We start from the raw sequence: 19,949 nt of genomic DNA, 5'->3' as shown, positions 1-19,949 counted from the left end.
ATTATCCATAAGCCTTTATTGTCATAAGATATTTTCTCTGAAAATTGCGAAATTGCAAAGTTATAGTAGATCACTCTAATATAGTTTTCATTTTTTCAAGATTTTGAGTTTTTCGTTTCTGGTTTCTGGACAGTTAAAAATTTTAACTTGAGACGACCCGAATTTGGCGGGTTAAAATATTTATAAATATGTCCGGAAGGAAGAAATTAAGTGGATATCAATATAAAAAAAATGCATTAATTAAGAAAGAGCGCGAAAATGAGGTCTTATCTAAAATGCGCAAATTAGATTCATTTGTTTTATCTGAAAATAATTCTAAAGTTACAAATAGTAGTAATGATAAATACGTTGAACCTAGTAAAAACGTTATGACAATAGTTAATATTAACAAAACTGATCTTCTAGTTGCAAGCACATCAGAGACTACCACTACTTCCAGTACTTCCGAGAACGATTGCATGGACGTAAATAAATCACACGAAATTACGAATAATAATGAATCGCGTAATTCAGAAAACGATTGCATAGACGTGGATATATCACATGAAATTACAGAAAATTATGAATCGTATAATTCAGAAATTCAAAACAAAGAAGTATTTCCGATAATTAGTAATGATCCAGCAAAGTGGATATTGAATGATTTTACAATTGAATACTTATCCACACATAATATTCAACAAAATATAGATGTCGATTTTGGGAATTCTAAAAGATATTATGGTAATATAAGTCGTACTTTAACAAAAAATGTTTTTGAGCGGCGTCTTCTAAATGGTGAGATAATGCCTAGAAAATATCTTATATATTCAGAAAGCAAGGGAGTTGTGTTCTGTGCCCCGTGTAGATTATTTGGAGGAACCTCCAGTCTGGCAACGAATGGTTACAATGACTGGAAAAATGTCTTCGTTCGAATGCGCGAACATGAAAATTCAACTGAGCACAAAACATGTGAACTTAAAATGCTAAAAAGAAGTAAGATTTCTGAGAGAATTGATGCTGATTTAGAATTTCAATTGCAAGAAGAAATAAATTATTGGACAAATGTATTGAAAAGAGTTGTGTCAGTTGTGAAAAAACTTTCGAGTAGAGGACTTGCTTTTCGAGGCAAGGATGAAAAATTTGGGTCACTTCATAATGGTAACTACATGATGGCAATTGAACTTATAGCGGAATTTGATCCATTTTTAGCTAACCATATAAAAAAATATGGAAATGCAGGTCGCGGGGTAGTCTCTTATCTTTCTTTTCAAACGTGCAATGAATTTGTACAATTGATGGCAACAGAAGTGCGTGCACAAATTATTACAGAAGTAAAGAAAGCCAAATATTTTTCAATTAGCGTTGATTCAACTCCCGATATATCGCATATTGATCAATTATCTTTTATATTAAGATATGTAAACGACAATGATGGTATGCCGGTAGAACGTTTTCTTTGTTTTTTACCAAATACTGGTCATAAATCTGAACAATTAGCTGATGCTGTCTTTTCTACGTTACTTAATTATGATTTGGACATTGCCAACTGCCGAGGGCAGTCCTATGATAATGCCAGTAACATGTCTGGCAGATATAATGGATTGCAAGCAAGAATAAAAAATAAAAATCAATATGCGCTATACGTGCCATGTTCTGCGCATTCTTTAAATTTGATTGGCGTATGCGCAGCAGAAAGTTGTCATGAAGCATGTAATTTTTTTTCAATTCTCCAGCATCTTTACACATTTTTTTCTGCGTCAACTCACCGGTGGGAGATATTGTTATCCACTTTAAAACCAGGCAATATAGTAATAAAAAGAATGTCTGATACTCGATGGTCATCTCGAGCGGAAGCTTCTCGCAGTTTAGTTGAAAACTGGGATTCCATAATTAAAGCTTTAAATACAATAAATTTAAATACTGCCGAGAAACCGGCTACTCGTAGTGAAGCTGCAGGACTATTGAAACAAATGAGTCGATTTGAAACTGTCTTTATGGCTGTATTTTGGAACTCAATAATGGATCGATTTCAAATAACTAGCAAAAAATTGCAAAGTGTTGATATTGACATACAAACAGTTGTGGAACTTTATAGTTCATTAACAGGATACATTAATTCACTACGAAATTTATTTGATATGTTTGAAGAGAAAGCAAAGGAAAAATCTGAAGTCGAAGATTATGAATTCGACACAAGACGAAAAAGAAAGCGTAAACTTCCATTTGATGAGATATCGGAAATTGAAACAGAAATGTCACAAATCTGTGGTAAAGAACAGTTTAGACGAGATACATTTTTTGTTATAATAGACCGTATAAGTTCAGAATTAGAACGTAGAGGTAATGCATATAAAGATATTTTTGAAAGATTTGAATGGTTATCTAAAATTACTTCGATATCAACTGCGGATTTAATAAATAAGGCTAAAAAATTACAACAGTATTACCCTTTAGATTTAGAAGAATCGTTTGTTGACGAATGCCTACATTTTCGAGCGTATTTGGAAAGTACCAATATACTCAAAAATAAAAGACATTCCCTTTTAAGTTATAATAAACTTCTTCGAACTCGAAATATACATTCTATATATCCAAATGTCGATATAGCTTGTCGAATATTTGTCTGCACGCCGGCTACAAACTGCTCTTCCAAACGGTGATTTTCCGCGTTAAAAAGAATCAAAAACTGTTTAAGGACTAGTTTGGTTGATGACCAATTAAATAATTTTTCTATTCTGACAATTGAAAGTGATCTAACAATCTCAACAGATTTTAAGAAATTAATCAGTGACTTTGTAGCAAAGAAGTGTAGAAAGAAACAATTACAATAAAAACAAGTAACTAACAAAAATATAGTAAAAAAGATAAAAAGAAATAAAAATTAAAAAAATATAAATATAAAAAGAAATAAAAAAATTAAAAATACAAGAAAAGATAAAAAGAACAAAAAATAAAAAAAGAAATAAAAATAAAAAAGTAAAAAAAAATAAAGAAAGTAAAAAAAAGGAGTGTAAAATCCTATCTGCAAACCTCCTCGTGGTGCACTCTGGGGTCGTGAAAATATTTAAAAATATATTACGTTTTCACCAGCTAATGCAGGGGTAACAGAAAATTGTTGATATTTTGTACTAAATCTTTTTTTTTTTTTTTTTTGCTTTTAGGGGCGGCAAAATGTACGCTGCCTAGGGGCGGCAAAATGCTTAATCCGCCACTGAACCGGCTTAAAGACGAATAAAGAACTTCAGAGCATCGTACAACCTAGTGTTTGATTTCGCCATAAGCACCTCACGACCGAAGTCCTTGCGAGGGAGCGAAGTTGGCCAGGCACATCACAGGTCTACGAAGAGTTTGTCGTCTTAAAGGTAAGAATCTGTTAATCACACAGATCATCCGACACTCCAGCTTTACATAAAAATTCAAACGAGTTTCGAAGGTCGCGCAGATTTCTTTCAAGCATTATCCATTCACTTCCTAATTATCCTATCGATAAGAAAATACATCAATATTAGATGATAGATTCTAGTATAAAGACAGAACTCCTGTTATTACTCTAATAATTCCTTTCATTCTCATTCTCATATTTCCATTGCCCCGAGCACTGAATAACGCACCAAAAGCCATTCCCCTACCAACACCCTTTAACTCCATTGTCTATGTCGCGCGCCTTGCCGCACCAATATAGTTTTTTCCTCTACCTCCGAGAACTCCATTGTCTATGTCGCGCGCCTTGCCGCACCGATATAGTTTTTTCTTCTACCTCCGGGAACTCCATTGTCTATGTCGCGCGCCTTGCCGCACCGATATAGTTTTTTCTTCTACCTCCGGGAACTCCATTGTCTATGTCGCGCGCCTTGCCGCACCGATATAGTTTTTTCCTCTACCTCCGAGAACTCTATTGTCTATGCCGCGCGCCTTGCCGCACCGATATAGTTTTTTTTCCCTTCCACCTTCTCCTTCCTAATAGATCAATACCATGAGTCAATAATTTAACAAATGTTATTTTGATAAATTCTTTAGCAAATTGGATTTGGTTCAATTAACGCGATCTCCCTCAGTATATCCTCCTCATTAGTATCCTTATATTAAATTGATAACCATTTTCCTACTATTCCATAACGTATTATAAATGAAAACATTAAAACAAAAGATCAAATATCGAAAGAAACGTAATTATAGAGCAGGTAAGAAGGCTCGTGCTGACCGTGCCGCATCTACCCTACGTTGGCTCAGGCGACGGTCACCTGATAATAAACCTCGTGTTAAATCGTGTGAAAAAGTTACCTTTTCTCCAGAGACCATAAAAAGATTGAAGACTATCTATTCAACTAAATTTTGACAATAAGCTCGTAGTGAACAAAGGAACTCCCTCTCACATTGAGACCAAACCTTCGATCAACCAACCTCTTAATTCCCTTGAATTCACGACTCCTGAATTACCAGGTTCAATTGATTCTTTAATAGAAGCACTAAATTATTTTGATCTCAGAACTAACTTTCCAGAGTTATCACCTCTCAGACAAAGGAATCCCCCCTGACTCCGGAATAGAATCCTTGCCAAACGAACCATCTAATAAATTTAGTTCAGAAATCGATTCTTCAGACCAGGTACTAATCACGGAATTACACGAATTAGTATCGCAAGTAGAAAAAAATAATTTCCAGGAACAATTTTATCCTACGGACGAAGTACAAACAATAAAAGACCAATTTCTCGTCTGTTTAGATAACATTCCTGATCCATTGCACACGATAAACGCGAGATTTCACAGAAACCGATAACTCACGTAATTCAAATAATTGTTTAATAATAAGACCCCATGAGGGATTCTCAAGACCTTAAATTTGAGAGTTATATTATATTTTCGCTATTGAATTTATTAATTAACAACTATTTAAATGGGGAAATTACAATCGATTAATTGATAAATTCATTAGATAGTTTAGAAAGAATTGCTAGTAGAAATCCTTTTTTCACTAGTAACTAGAATTCCCCATCCCCAACGTCCCAACACTCGTCCCTAGTTCCACAGTATAGTCCGTGCTCTCGGCGTCCCTGAGGTATAGCCGGTGTAAGCAGGTTGCCTCATAAAAAATAGAGAGCGCTGCATTCTTTCTAGCCTAGGAATAGAGAGAGTAGGAAGGTCACTAGGACGTGACACCGGTATAGTCTAGTGACGCTGTCCGATTGGCTGAGCCGCTTAGTTAGAACTAAGAAGACCCTATATGTTAGTATGGTTAGTAAAATCGTCCTTATAATAATTATAAATTATGAATAATAATAATATTGAGAAATACAATTGCATTTTTTAAGTAATTTCCAGAAGGATTTGTAGCGCACAAAAATGCGGTTTCGAAAAATGACGGGTTACATCCGCATGTCGATTTTCGAGCATGTTGGGGCATGCGATGCGAACAAACCTCTATACAATTCTTGTCTATGGTACTAATAATAAAAAGTAAAAAGAAGAGATGAGTAGTAAAAGTACAGATGAGATTGCTAAGGAAATAGAAATTACTGTGTTATTTTTTGCAAAAGCACGTGAACTAACTGGAAATAAGGAATGTAAAATTTATATATCAAGATATCTGTCTTCTACTGATCTTTTTGATAAAATTATCTCTACTTTTCAATTGGAAGCTATACGCAATCAATTATTATTATCTATAAACGAAGAATTTGTTGTTCCAAATAGTATTCTCGTGTTATCAGAAAAGGATCAAATTGCTGTAATCCCACCACTTAGCGGAGGTTTGTATGTTATAACAAGTACTGTAAATATCAAGTTTCCGTTAATTTTTCTGAACCTAATCCAATCTAACCTAACTAAACCTCACCTTTGTTTTATGCAAAAAGACGTATATTTTTATTAAAATTTAAATGAAGCTGGTTGAACTAAATTTTACTATGATACAATAAATAATTAAATAAAATTATTACTAATATTTTTTATAGGATAATATGGAAACATCAAAAAATTTTGTTAAGTTACAACACGAGGAATTAAATATTACGGAAATTATAGATTTAGTAACGTATTCTAATTGTGGTGCAATATCTACCTTTATTGGAATTACCCGAGATAATTTTGAAAATAAGGAAGTAAGTATATTATAATAATTAATTAAAATTTAATTATAATTTTAATTAATTAAAAATTTTTAATATTCATATATAATAGGCTGTTTATATATAAAAAAATTTACACACACACATATATATATATATAAATATAAAACATATATATATATATATATATATATATATATATAAATATATATAAATATATATAAATATAAAGATATAAAAATGATATATAAATGCTTCATTTACTTAGAATAAAAATTTTTTATTTAGAGAGTCATTAACAGAATTGATAATATTATAAATAAATGTTAATGAGTAAATAATACTCTTGTTATGTTTGTGAATTTAAAGTCGATTATATAATTTTTAGGTAGTCAAGTTAGAATATGAAGCATATGAATCAATGGCTTTGAAAGAAATGATCAATATTTGTACCAAAATTCGTGAACAATGGAATGTAGAAGGCATTGCTATATATCATCGTATTGGAGAAGTACTAATATCTAAAGCAAGTATTGTAATAGCAATTTCCTCTCCTCATAGAGAGGAATCATTGAAAGCAGTGGAATATGCTATTAATGCGTTAAAAGCATCAGTGCCTATTTGGAAAAAAGAAGTGTATAAAGAGGGAGAAACACAATGGAAGGAAAACAAAGAGTGTACATGGATAAATAGTAAATAATTTTTTTACCATTAGCTTTAAACTTTTACAAATGCATGTCTTTCAAATAGCATGCAATACATCCGTGCAACTATATTTTTTAATCGTAAAATCAATATTTATATTATAATAGAAAAACAAGGAAATTCTATATAATTAATTCATATCATTTATAAATATGAGTAGTAAATGAAAACATTAATTTATATCAATGTATTTTACAAAAAATTCATATGATTTTGTTTTTGATTCAATATTAGTAAAGTTGCAAGAATTTTAAAAATAATATCTACAATACATAATATAATACTAAATATCTGGAATTGAATGAGATATATTTTTATTGATATATTTTATATATTATGTATATTATATATACATATATTTTTTATATATTAATAATATATGTAATTAATAATATAAAAGTATATTATAAAAAATGTTATATGATCTATAGCTTTGAACAGTAAAGATGTTATGGCAGCTGCAAATATAAATGAAGTATCGGATAAAATTATTATTGACCCACGTCTTGTACAAGTTCAAGCAAACTCAAAAGAATTGAATCGTAGGATAGAATCATTTATTGAACGGAAACGTCAGCAAGTAAATAGTGTAAATGTGCAAGAGTTTTGTCGTCACAGGTTTGTTCATTATTGCTAAAATACAAAAATTGCATGTGTAACTATTGCATAATTTGCATTTAATAATTATAGTACATAAAATTATATATGTATATATATAATATGGTGCAAATTACAACTAGTAGTTACATTTTTTCGTAAAAACAACTTTTTTACACCAATTGACTTCTCATTATTTTGTGCATGAAAGAATGAAAGATCATGGAAAAATGAATGTTATATGAGATATTTGGAAGATATATATATATATATATATATTCGTAGATTAAAATGGATCATCTCGTATGTGTGCATGTGCGTGCGCGTGTACAGTGTTTGCTGTCATCTAAATAAAATTATCTAGATGACCATCTAGATGAAACTTTGGTATCTTATCTTTATATAGATAATAAAAATATGTATTCTATATCTGCATCTTAGATGAAAAAAATATCTTTACTAAATTATCTAGAATAATTTTCAGATAATTTTGGTTTAGAATCAAAGCACATAAAAATACTTAAATAGTAGAACTTAAGCAGTAAGTAATAAAAATTTATAAATAAAAATATGAATACATATATTTTTATATCCCTTTTATAATTTACATTTTTTTATAACTGTGTTTACATAAACAGTTTTAAAAATTATTATTTAGAAAATTATCTAAATTAATCGTTAAATAATTTTATCTTTTAACTTGATATATTTCAAACAAAATTATCTTTACCTTATCTAAGATAAATTTACATATTTTTATCTTATCTTTATTTAGCTAATTTTGAAATCATCTAAGCACAATACCGTATATACATATAATACTAGACAATACAAATGCGCACTTCGCGCGCGTTATTATTCGTATTTTTGTAATGTATGTGTGTATGTGTGTGAGATTTAACTTTTTAATAATTGTAATTTCATTATGTGTTGACATTACATCTCTAACTAATTTAATATGCTCGTTAAGGTTGGCCCTGTCTTTCTAAATCTTATTTTTATAATATTACACGAGCCTTGTCTTTAAATATCTAATTTTAATCTTTATTAAATTTCATTTAATTTTATTTTGACAACTGTCAAACTGTTAACCCTCTCAACAGTTGCTCGATGCTTTGAATATACCACATAACAACCGCGAATCAAAACAGCCAATTAGCATCGCGAAAAAGCGACGACAATGTCAATAATATGCCTTTTTTTTTAGAAAGGGGACATATATATACAGGGTAGATCATTTTAATCTTAATCAATACACGTGAATATCTCGAAAAAGCACCCCAAAGAGATGAAAGTTGCGCCACATCCATGTCGTTTATTCTGGGTAATGCTAAGCGCAGAAAACTGCGTGTCAATTGGTCTGGAGCTAGTTGACCATTAAATAGAATCAGTTCAGATAATGGATAGGAACAACACACACGCACACAAATGAAAGGTGGTTTGGAATTACAAAATACACTGTGTGAGCGTGGACATTTTTCACTTATAACTGAAACGCTGTATCTCAGTGAAAAATGATCCAATTAAAAAAAAGAAAAACATTGAATTCTTCTCATTGCCAGCTATAATTTTTATTTAAAAAAAATATCGACTTTCATTTAAAAAAATGGCCGTCATAATAAAATCTCTAAAATAGTGCCATCTACAATTAAATTAATAATGCCATTATTTTCCCTCTTAAAGCCATAAAACTTATTTAAAACATTTTTTGAAAAAAACTCTTTTTCGAGATATTCGCGTGTATTGATTAAAATGGTCTACCCTGTATATACAGGATGTATAAAAAGTACCAGGACCCCTGAATATTTCGAAAACTAAGCATTTTAGAAAATAATGTTTCGAATGAATCTTATAGAGCTCAAAATAAGGCATTTGACGGTGATTTTAACTTTGACAAAGGAGGGGCATTTCAAGATCAACTTAATTTTTTTCAATAGAACCCCCTTTTATTGCAGATTCTTGTAGTTTATCTCGAGAGCTTTCCAAAACACTTTAATAAAATATTTTTTTATTAAGGATGTATGGGAGACATCTAAAAATGATACAAAATTCATGAAAATTATACAAATCGTTTCCACTTTAATACTAAAGCTACTGTCAAAATTTGGAATTAATTCACTAACCCATTTAAAAGTTATTGCAATTTGAATTTCCGCAATTTCCGCTACTTTTACATATATTTTATGAAGATTTATGACTGTAAACGATTTTATTACGTTAAAAGTATCAAAAAATGGTACCATATATTTCAAATTTTTTATATATACAACTGAAACTTTAAGGAACACTTTTGCAATATTACACTAACATTCACTAAATCGTTTAGAAGAAAATGATAATTGAAATGGTTAAAATGATTGAAATTTATTGAAATTCTGGCTATTTTTCTTATTTCTCTGACATTGGTTGTAGAAGTGCGGCAACATTGGAAGCAGCAGAGATTCCATATAGATATATATCACAAAATTTATATATACGAGGGCAGTCCGATAAGTACTTAGCCTCATCGCCCGATGATGTCAGTATCGCAAGAGAGTTTTACTATCGTGTAGTACATTCTCGTAGACGGCTACTGTCAAAATGTCAGCCGAATCGGACTCGTAGTTTTGTTTTGACCGCGTGTGGAAGCGGGCGTGTCTGCGGATTTTAGAAAAATGGAAAAAGAGCAATATCAGTCGGTGATTTCCCTTCCAAAAACAAGAATCGAATCACCGACTGATATTGCTCTTTTTCCATTTTTCTAAAGTCCGCGGACACGCCCGCTTCCACACGCGGTGAAAACAAAACTACGAGTCCGATTCGGCTGAAATTTTGACAGTAGCCGTCTACGAGAATGTACTACACGATAGTAAAACTCTCTTGCGATACTGGCACCATCGGGCGATGAGGCTAAGTACTTATCGGACTGCCCTCGTACACTGTTAAAAAATTAAACCGACAATTGAAAAATTTCAAAATAACCAATTTATTATATGTATTATATTAATTTTTCCAATTTATTACTATTTATTATTTTTAATTTATTAATATTTATTTATTATTATATGAATTTTTTTATTATTATAATAATTTATTATTAATATTATACAAATACATTTTTTATAATATAAAAAATGCACAGTATTACATATTAAAATCTCTTTACACAGTAAAAATAATTATATATATAGTATTAAAAGTGATGAAATTTATTTACTAAACCAATCGATAATTTTTTGAACTGTAGATTTACGTAATCCTTTCAAAATTTTATTTTGAAGTTTTTCCTTGAAAAATTCATGAAGGCCATCTCTGCCAGAAACATTATAAATATTTTCTAGAGTTTTCATTTCAAATAATTTCGAGAGATGTTTCCATCCTAATCTAACGTGCAAAGCACCTGAGAAGAAAATAATCCAAGAAAATAAATATATGTATAATTAAAATTAGAATAATTAAGTTTGTTATTTAAATATTAAAATTTACCTAAAGCAGTTTTATAGTTAATATCAAAACGAGCACTACACGTTTGTTATTTAATAATAGCTTCTTATCTGTAGTAATTTGATTGAGAAGCAGACATTTATGACATCGCATCATGAGTTGTGAACCCAATCCACGACGTATCTCATTTTCGATGTATTCCAAAGATAGAGCTTTTTTGCAGGATATACACCATAATTGTTGACCAAGAATTTTTAAATCAACAATACTTTATCCGTCTTTAAAATCAGACTGTTCTTCAATAACGTTCTCAATTTCATCCACTACTTTTTCTTCATTTTTGAGATTTTTCTTCTCTTCTCGCCACTTTTTTATTGAGCGATTCTTTTTTCATAAGTTTTTTTTAGATACTATTTTTCCTTTCCAACGATACGTTATTTTTGACATAATGCGTGAAAAACTTTTAGCGGTATAGATAGCCTTTAATTATGCACAATGTGAATTGGCATCTTTTTTGACATGGAATTGACAGCTCGTAAAGCTGCCAACTTATGAGAAGCGACAGTGTTGTCACGTTTAACAGTTTTCAAAAAGCATTCAATTATCAAGAATAATTACATTTTATAGTTAAAATTTTTATAAATATAACATGTATTTACATTTTCATTCATATTTAAACATAATTCATTACTTTATAACGATTATTAACTTCACTTATGCTTTTAAAAATTCATTTCCGTCAAGTTGAATTCAGGGAATATTCACTTTCAAAAATTTTATTACATAAATAATAATATTAACAAATGCAGCCAAAAAATGAATCGGAATGAAAAAATTACATTTCTAAATTAAAACTTAGAGCTGCCACTATTCTTTTCAGTTACTTATGACTTTATTTAAGACTTGCAAAATGCAAATATTTGTAATTTTCGAATTTCGGGTACTTTTGTCTCCGATTGTATCTCCCATACATCCTTAAGTATTTTTTAAGTTATAAAGGTTTGAAGTTAACAATTTTTTGACACAAAATGTAAAATATCTTGTAAAATGTGTAGTTTTCGGTAATCATCCCTTAATACTTTTGTGCACAGAATAATAAGACCAATTAATTGGTTTAAAAAAAATACACATTTGCTTTTGAAAAAATATGTTGCAAATTTTATGCATCTGTTTTAAAGCAACTATGTGTTTTCTTTAAACCAATTGATTGCTTTTATTATTATACGGTGCAGAAAAGTATTAAGGCATGATTTTCGAAAATTGAATATTTTACAAGATATTTTACATTTTATGTCAAAAAATTGTTAACTTCAAACTTCAAATTTATAATTCAAAGAAGAGTACTCCATAAAAAAATACTTTATTATAAGGTTTTGGAAAGCTGTTGAGATAACCTATAAAATATGTAATGAAAAACAAGTAGTTCTATTTAAGAAATTGAAGTGAAATTAAAGTGAAGAAATTGACCTTTACACGTGACTTATTTCGCGCACAAAGGTATTAAGGTATAATTACAAAAACTGAATATTTTACAAAATATCTTACTTTTTACGTCAAAAAATTGTTAACTTTAAATCTTTCTAACTCAAAAAGTACTTAATAAAAAATGTTTTATTATAGTGTTTTGGAAAGCTCTCGACATAAGCTACAAGAATATATGTAATAAAAAATAGGAAGTTTCATTTTAAAAAATTAAGTTGACCTTCAAGTTTGACTACTAGGTCAAAGTTAAAATCCATCAAATGCCTTATTTTGAGCCCTATAAGATTTATTCGGAACATTTTTTTCTAGAATGCTTAGTTTTTGAAATATTTAGGGGTACTTTTTATACACTCTAAATTTATATATTATATATATATATATATATATATATATATATATATATATATATATATATATACATGCGTGCGTGCGTGCGTGCGTGCGTGCGTGCGTGCTTGTGTGCGTGTGTGTGTGTGTAGATGTTTCTAAATAGGTGCAAAAAAGATGATTCCTTATCCAGAATTAAGGGAGATTTTTCATATAAATATATATTTCTATATCTCCTTCTTTGAGGAGTTTACACTCTTCTAAAAAAGGTGAATATTTAGTTTACTTTTTTCTCAAATTTTGAACAAATTAAAAAATTAAATTTAATGGATAATTTTTATTAATATACAAAGAATATTAATATTTTTTAATCTTCCCGTATCGTTATACAGGGTGTCCGGTAACTAACGGACCAATGATTAAGGGCGGATTCTCTGGGCAATTTGGAGACGATTTTTCCTTAGCAAAAATGTTGAGAAGTCAATAATTTTCGAGTTATAAGCGATTGGAAAAAATGGGTTTTTTGAAAACTAAACGTTTTGGAGTTAAAAGTCTAACATAATTACATTCTTCAGTTAATTTCATGTAAAGTTTACTATAATAAAATTTTAATTTGAGGTTTAGTTATAAAGATACATAATGACAAATATTGGACAGTTTTAAAAAATGATGACCTTTTTCGACATTTTCGCTGAGGAAAAATCGTTCCCAAATTGACCAAAGAATCCACTTCTAATCGTTGGTCCGTTAGTTACCGGACACCCTGTATAAGGAAATGAAACTAACAACTTCTATTCAATTTTTTGTACTTTTAACAGTAGAATTGATAATCTAAAAATATGTGTTAGAGATAGTTTGATTTGGAAATTTATTTTTTCGTAAAATCAAGTTTTTAAGAAAAAAGATTAAAACTTAACTTTCACTTTCTCCCTTTGGAGGAGTGTAATACTTGTAAGAAGGATATATAGGGAGGGGTATATGGAAAACTCTTCTTAATTTTCAACAAAGGATGATCTAAAATTTTTCACACTTATTTAGAAACACCATATACAGAGTATCCCACATGTTTTATCTACTACTGCTAAAGATTTTTTTTTATTAAATAGAACAAGATTCGTGAAAATTTGATAAATAAAAAATGTTGGAAGCCTTTAAAGAACAAAAGAGGAGCTCCCTTATTTTTTAAAATAGAAATCGATATAATTTTTTTTATATAAATTAATTTCTTACAATATTATTCACAAAAATGTTAAGAGTTGGATGATCAAAAAGTTAATTTTATGAGATATTTTGTACTAAAATGAATGAGCTCCCCTTTTGTTCCTTAAAAGTTTCCAAGATCTTTTTAATCCATCAAATTTTCAGACACTTTGTCCCATTTAATTAAAAAAATGTAAGTTAACATCTCTAGCAGTAACAGAAAACAGCTTATATACAACACTTTATGTGGGACATTCTGTATATACAGGGTTTTCCGTTTTAACTTTCAGATTGAAATTTCTCGAAAATCAAGGCTTCCATCGAAAAATAGTTTATACGCAAGTTATAAGATTTTTAGAGGAATGTCTTGTCATAAACATGATCTTATTCCAAGTAAAAGAATTTTTGAGATTTTAAGATCATTACTTTCTTAAAAAGAATTACTAAACTTCCTTACATAAAACGATTTGTAATATTTGATGTGAAAAATTATTAGAGTTAAATAGTAGAAGAATGAATAGAGAGGGGGGAAGAGAGAAAGAGGGAGCGAGAGAGAGGGGAAAAAGAGGGAGGGGGAGAGAGACAGAGAGAGAGGGGAAGAATGTGAGAGAGGGAGGGAGGGAGGGGGGAGAGTTTACGAGATATTTTATTTCATTCTGGCACATTTTGATAAAAAATATACTATATCTTATAATATATTTATTATTTGATCATTTTATTTTAATAATTTTCTGTATAGAATAATGAGATAATAAATCAATTGGTTGTTGGTATAAGAAAAACAGTTATTTTTTTAAATATATGCAATTGCACATTACAAATAGTAAATTTTCTTATACCAATTGATTAATCTCATTATTCCATGCTAATTAAAATGTAATTTTTGCACAATAAATATAATTAATGATTTAAAAATTAATTTTTACAAATCAGTAATCTGCAATTATAAGCATACGGGGAGAAGAGACTGTGGAGAGACTCACTGTGGTACAGTGAGTCTTTTCACAGTTACTAGGTACGTGACGAAGCGTTGGTATTTAGGCTCTTGTCTTGCCGACTTGTTGGAATTGTGACGTCAGAAAAAACACGCTAAAAATTCTTAAATGCCATTTCGAAATAAAAAGATATTTCAGTGAAACAGCACTTCAGATAGCTTTAGCACACTTTTAAAATATCTCGAAAACTATTCTTTTCCCATTTTATAAACAATCAACAGCTGTAAAATAATTGTAATATGATGCCCAGTTTGTCTGGTCTTTACATGTCTGATATCACGATTATTGTACGATTGTTGATTGAGTTTCAAGGAGAAAGAATTTTTCAAAGAAAAAGAATTCCTTAAAAAAGAAGTTTTCAAAGTATACTAAAAGTGTATTAAACCATCTGAAATAGTATTTCATTGAAAAGTTTTTATTTGAAAATGACATCTAAGAATTATCAGCATATGCTTTCTCGCTCCTGACAGAATCTAACTTTACCAGCGAGGACGCAGGAGCCTTAATAATCTCGTTTAATTATATATTGTGCATAATAATCGCGTGACAGTAAGATGTCATTACATGTTTACACACTCATGTGCTTTAGTCAAGTTTTTAAAATTAATTTCTCATTAATTAACGCGAAAATTGTGGAACGGTAGAGAATTTTCTTACTCAATTTAATTCTCTACCTGTACACTGTACACCTGGAGGTGATACAATTATAACTAGACAAACGTGTATTTAGTTAATGCATTGTGTAAGCTTTTATTTATTATAACTAGTTAATTATTTTAATAACGAACAGTATATTTACAGTGAAAGAAATGATAATGAAAATTCTTGTGCAAGAGTAGATGCCATTCTTATTCGACGCAAAGATTCCAAAAGTCATGTGAAAGGTAATATACGTAAAATGCAAATGTTCAAAATTGTAATTGCTTGTGTGATTTTGATATATTTATTTGATACATATTTTACAATACATCTTTATCTTTTTTAAACAAATTATTAAAACATAAATTGATAATAGGCCAACTGAACGAGTAAAAATAAATTATAAGATCTTATTTATTATAACATATCACTATTAAAAAACCTCGCAAATGTTTCGATTGTACTACAGTCTTCATCAGTACAAAGATAATAACAAATGATCACATTATAAAATCATAAATTTAATATACAAAATAAGTAACATACTTGATTGGATAATATAAAAAACGGACAGCAATCAAACATGTTTACAATTACGTAGTATCATATGTCAAAATGCGAATATAAACCCATTTAATGTATAAAATATAAATTATCAATACAATTAAATATTACAAAACTTACGAAACGAAAAAATTAATTAATCGGCCAATATACAATAAGAATAACGCGGTCAAACGATTCACAAAAACATATTCGTCGTTTGTAAGCGGGGAACATGCCAGTAAAATCGCTCATCACGCCAACAATTTTTTGATAAAATTTCTGTTTCCCAATTTTGACGACCAATTCGATGAATAACAATTATGCTAAGAAAAATTTTTGGATATTAATGAGTTTTGTTTCTGACTTTCAAACATACTCATGACACCTTATACGGACGATCGTTTTATTCTTTTTGACAATTCGTAAGTGATTTTATATCTTTTTTAATCGGTTCGGTTCTTATTTTAAGATCATTAATATCCAAAAATTTTTCTTACATAATCGTTATTCATCGAATTGGTCGTCAAAATTGGGAAACATAGAAATTTTATCAAAAAATTGTTGGCATGATGAGCGATTTTACTGGCATGTTTCCCGCCTATAAACGACGAATATGTTTTTGTGAATCGTTTGACCGCGTTATTCTTATTGTATATTGACCGATTAATTAATTTTTTCGTTTCGTAAGTTTTGTAATATTTAATTGTAATTGATAATTTATATTTTACACATTAAATGAGTTTATATTCGCGTTTTGACATCTGATACTAATTGTAAACATGTTTGATTGCTATCTGTTTTTATATTATCCAATCGAGTATGTTACTTATTTTGTATATTAAATTTATGATTTTATGTAATCATTTGTTATTATTTTTGTACTGATGAAGACTGTAGTACAGTCGAAACGTTTGCGGGGTTTTTTAATAGTGATATGTTGTAATAAATAAATAAAATCTTATAATTTATTTTTGCTCGTTTAGTTGGCCTATTATCAATTTATGTTTTAATAATTTGATTAATGTACACGAGCTTTTTATTTTTTTATTTTTATTTTTATTTTTATTTTGAATTTTAAATTGGTTTTTATCTTTTTTATTGTTTTTCTTTTTGCTTCTTTTATCTTTACTTTTTATTAGCTTTTACAGATGAATTGTTTATTTAGTTTTGTTAAATATTAATTTATGAACTTTTTTATAAAACCGTCAAAAATGAAATGCTTGAAGAATAGTTCTGATATATATCTATTTTTATTACTTTCAGTTCACCGAGTATTTAACACATGGGGACCTCAAACAATTGATCAATCAATGTTGTACAAATCAGTGATAAATAATACGAGTTCTGATATTGCTAATTATTCTCCTGTATTGGATGATAGAATTTGCACAACAGAACATATAATAGGAATTAATAAACCTGTGCCCAAAGATATTTATGAAAGATTGAAGAATATTGAAGATAGAATATTATACTTAGAAAGTATATCACCAGAATACAAAGAATTTTGGGTATAGTAATTTTATATTGCATATTCTGACTCACATTTATCTACGCTTCAGAGGGGCTCCGTGAACTTGGTCCCTCGATTTTGACTTTTTGAATTTATTTTTTCAATCGTTTGTAAGTCGTATGTAGGTGATTGTTAGATTAATAAAAACGTTTGTTAGATCAATTCTTCAAAAAATTAGAAATAAAAGTAGCCGTAAAGTTAGCCCCTACAAAATTAATTTTTATTGAATTTACTTTATTAAGGATTTATTCGATACAAAATTATTTGTTCGTCACAAATATGCTAATTAGAACGTTTGTAGAATGTTGTTGTTATTTCTTCAATAAATGCTAAAAGTCACATTTAGTAATTTTCTGACTAACCGTGAACTAAGGGTGAACCCCCCTTATAATTCAATTATTTTAAGAGTTTAACTAGGCTCTGTAATATATAAATATAAATTTAACATATATAAGATAGGCAATAAGAGCCAAATCGCGGATGACAGTGCGTTATTCTAAACGAAACTAAATTTTTTCGTTAGAATTAAATACCTGTGCACAAGGCACCAAATTTTTACTTGGACACGGCCAAGATATAAAATTGGAATAATCTCTACAAGAGATTTTTAATTCCATGTATCCCCTATTCCCCCTAAAGAAATAAAGTGCGAGAGAAAAATATAGATCCGAAAGTCGCAGAATCGGGAATCGAACCCGAGACCTTTCGCTTGCCGGGCGACTGCTCTTCCAACTGAGCTATTCAGATCCTTTCGATTCTATACTTTTCTCTGTTATATATATTAATGTTGGTAAATAAACGCCTTTAAGCCAGCGTGTATAAATTAAGAGTTTAACTAGGCTCTGTAATATATAAATATAAATTTAACATATATAAGATAGGCAATAAGAGCCAAATCGCGGATGACAGTGCGTTATTCTAAACGAAACTAAATTTTTTCGTTAGAATTAAATACCTGTGCACAAGGCACCAAATTTTTACTTGGACACGGCCAAGATATAAAATTGGAATAATCTCTACAAGAGATTTTTAATTCCATGTATCCCCTATTCCCCCTAAAGAAATAAAGTGCGAGAGAAAAATATAGATCCGAAAGTCGCAGAATCGGGAATCGAACCCGAGACCTTTCGCTTGCCGGGCGACTGCTCTTCCAACTGAGCTATTCAGATCCTTTCGATTCTATACTTTTCTCTGTTATATATATTAATGTTGGTAAATAAACGCCTTTAAGCCAGCGTGTATAAATTAAGAGTTTAACTAGGCTCTGTAATATATAAATATAAATTTAACATATATAAGATAGGCAATAAGAGCCAAATCGCGGATGACAGTGCGTTATTCTAAACGAAACTAAATTTTTTCGTTAGAATTAAATACCTGTGCACAAGGCACCAAATTTTTACTTGGACACGGCCAAGATATAAAATTGGAATAATCTCTACAAGAGATTTTTAATTCCATGTATCCCCTATTCCCCCTAAAGAAATAAAGTGCGAGAGAAAAATATAGATCCGAAAGTCGCAGAATCGGGAATCGAACCCGAGACCTTTCGCTCGCCGGGCGACTGCTCTTCCAACTGAGCTATTCAGATCCTTTCGATTCTATACTTTTCTCTGTTATATATATTAATGTTGGTAAATAAACGCCTTTAAGCCAGCGTGTATAAATTAAGAGTTTAACTAGGCTCTGTAATATATAAATATAAATTTAACATATATAAGATAGGCAATAAGAGCCAAATCGCGGATGACAGTGCGTTATTCTAAACGAAACTAAATTTTTTCGTTAGAATTAAATACCTGTGCACAAGGCACCAAATTTTTACTTGGACACGGCCAAGATATAAAATTGGAATAATCTCTACAAGAGATTTTTAATTCCATGTATCCCCTATTCCCCCTAAAGAAATAAAGTGCGAGAGAAAAATATAGATCCGAAAGTCGCAGAATCGGGAATCGAACCCGAGACCTTTCGCTTGCCGGGCGACTGCTCTTCCAACTGAGCTATTCAGATCCTTTCGATTCTATACTTTTCTCTGTTATATATATTAATGTTGGTAAATAAACGCCTTTAAGCCAGCGTGTATAAATTAAGAGTTTAACTAGGCTCTGTAATATATAAATATAAATTTAACATATATAAGATAGGCAATAAGAGCCAAATCGCGGATGACAGTGCGTTATTCTAAACGAAACTAAATTTTTTCGTTAGAATTAAATACCTGTGCACAAGGCACCAAATTTTTACTTGGACACGGCCAAGATATAAAATTGGAATAATCTCTACAAGAGATTTTTAATTCCATGTATCCCCTATTCCCCCTAAAGAAATAAAGTGCGAGAGAAAAATATAGATCCGAAAGTCGCAGAATCGGGAATCGAACCCGAGACCTTTCGCTTGCCGGGCGACTGCTCTTCCAACTGAGCTATTCAGATCCTTTCGATTCTATACTTTTCTCTGTTATATATATTAA

The 19,949-nt window shown here is 29.9% G+C and overlaps 2 protein-coding genes across 3 annotated transcripts in view; both read left to right on the top strand.

The window, feature by feature from the left end:
• The first annotated feature begins 5,419 nt into the window (after positions 1-5,419).
• Mocs2A (Molybdenum cofactor synthesis 2A) lies at positions 5,420-6,001 on the top strand. The gene is made up of 2 exons (XM_085481300.1): positions 5,420-5,731; positions 5,936-6,001. The coding sequence occupies exons 1-2, from the start codon at positions 5,452-5,454 to the stop codon at positions 5,938-5,940; spliced, it is 285 nt and encodes a 94-aa protein (XP_085337426.1). The 5' UTR covers positions 5,420-5,451; the 3' UTR covers positions 5,941-6,001.
• The window catches only part of Mocs2B (Molybdenum cofactor synthesis 2B), a 35,574-nt gene continuing 21,566 nt past the window's right edge, over positions 5,942-19,949 (top strand). For both annotated transcript variants that reach the window (XM_029309540.2, XM_029309539.2), the window contains exons 1-5: positions 5,942-6,082; positions 6,438-6,741; positions 7,186-7,372; positions 15,580-15,662; positions 17,227-17,474. In XM_029309540.2, coding sequence (XP_029165373.1) covers positions 5,942-6,082; positions 6,438-6,741; positions 7,186-7,372; positions 15,580-15,662; positions 17,227-17,474 — 963 coding nt within the window. The remainder of the gene's footprint in view (positions 6,083-6,437; positions 6,742-7,185; positions 7,373-15,579; positions 15,663-17,226; positions 17,475-19,949) is intronic.

The sequence above is a fragment of the Nylanderia fulva genome, unplaced genomic scaffold (genome assembly GCF_048542155.1).
Source record: "Nylanderia fulva isolate GAGA-0341 unplaced genomic scaffold, ASM4854215v1 Scaffold172, whole genome shotgun sequence".
In the NCBI taxonomy this organism is placed as follows: domain Eukaryota; kingdom Metazoa; phylum Arthropoda; class Insecta; order Hymenoptera; family Formicidae; genus Nylanderia; species Nylanderia fulva.
Note: the sequence above shows the minus strand (reverse complement) of the source record. Positions and strands in the feature narration are given on the sequence as shown.

Bases quoted from the DNA above. Each gene is read 5' to 3' on its own strand.
- Mocs2A (XM_085481300.1), top strand. From the start codon at position 5,452: ATGAGTAGTAAAAGTACAGATGAGATTGCTAAGGAAATAGAAATTACT.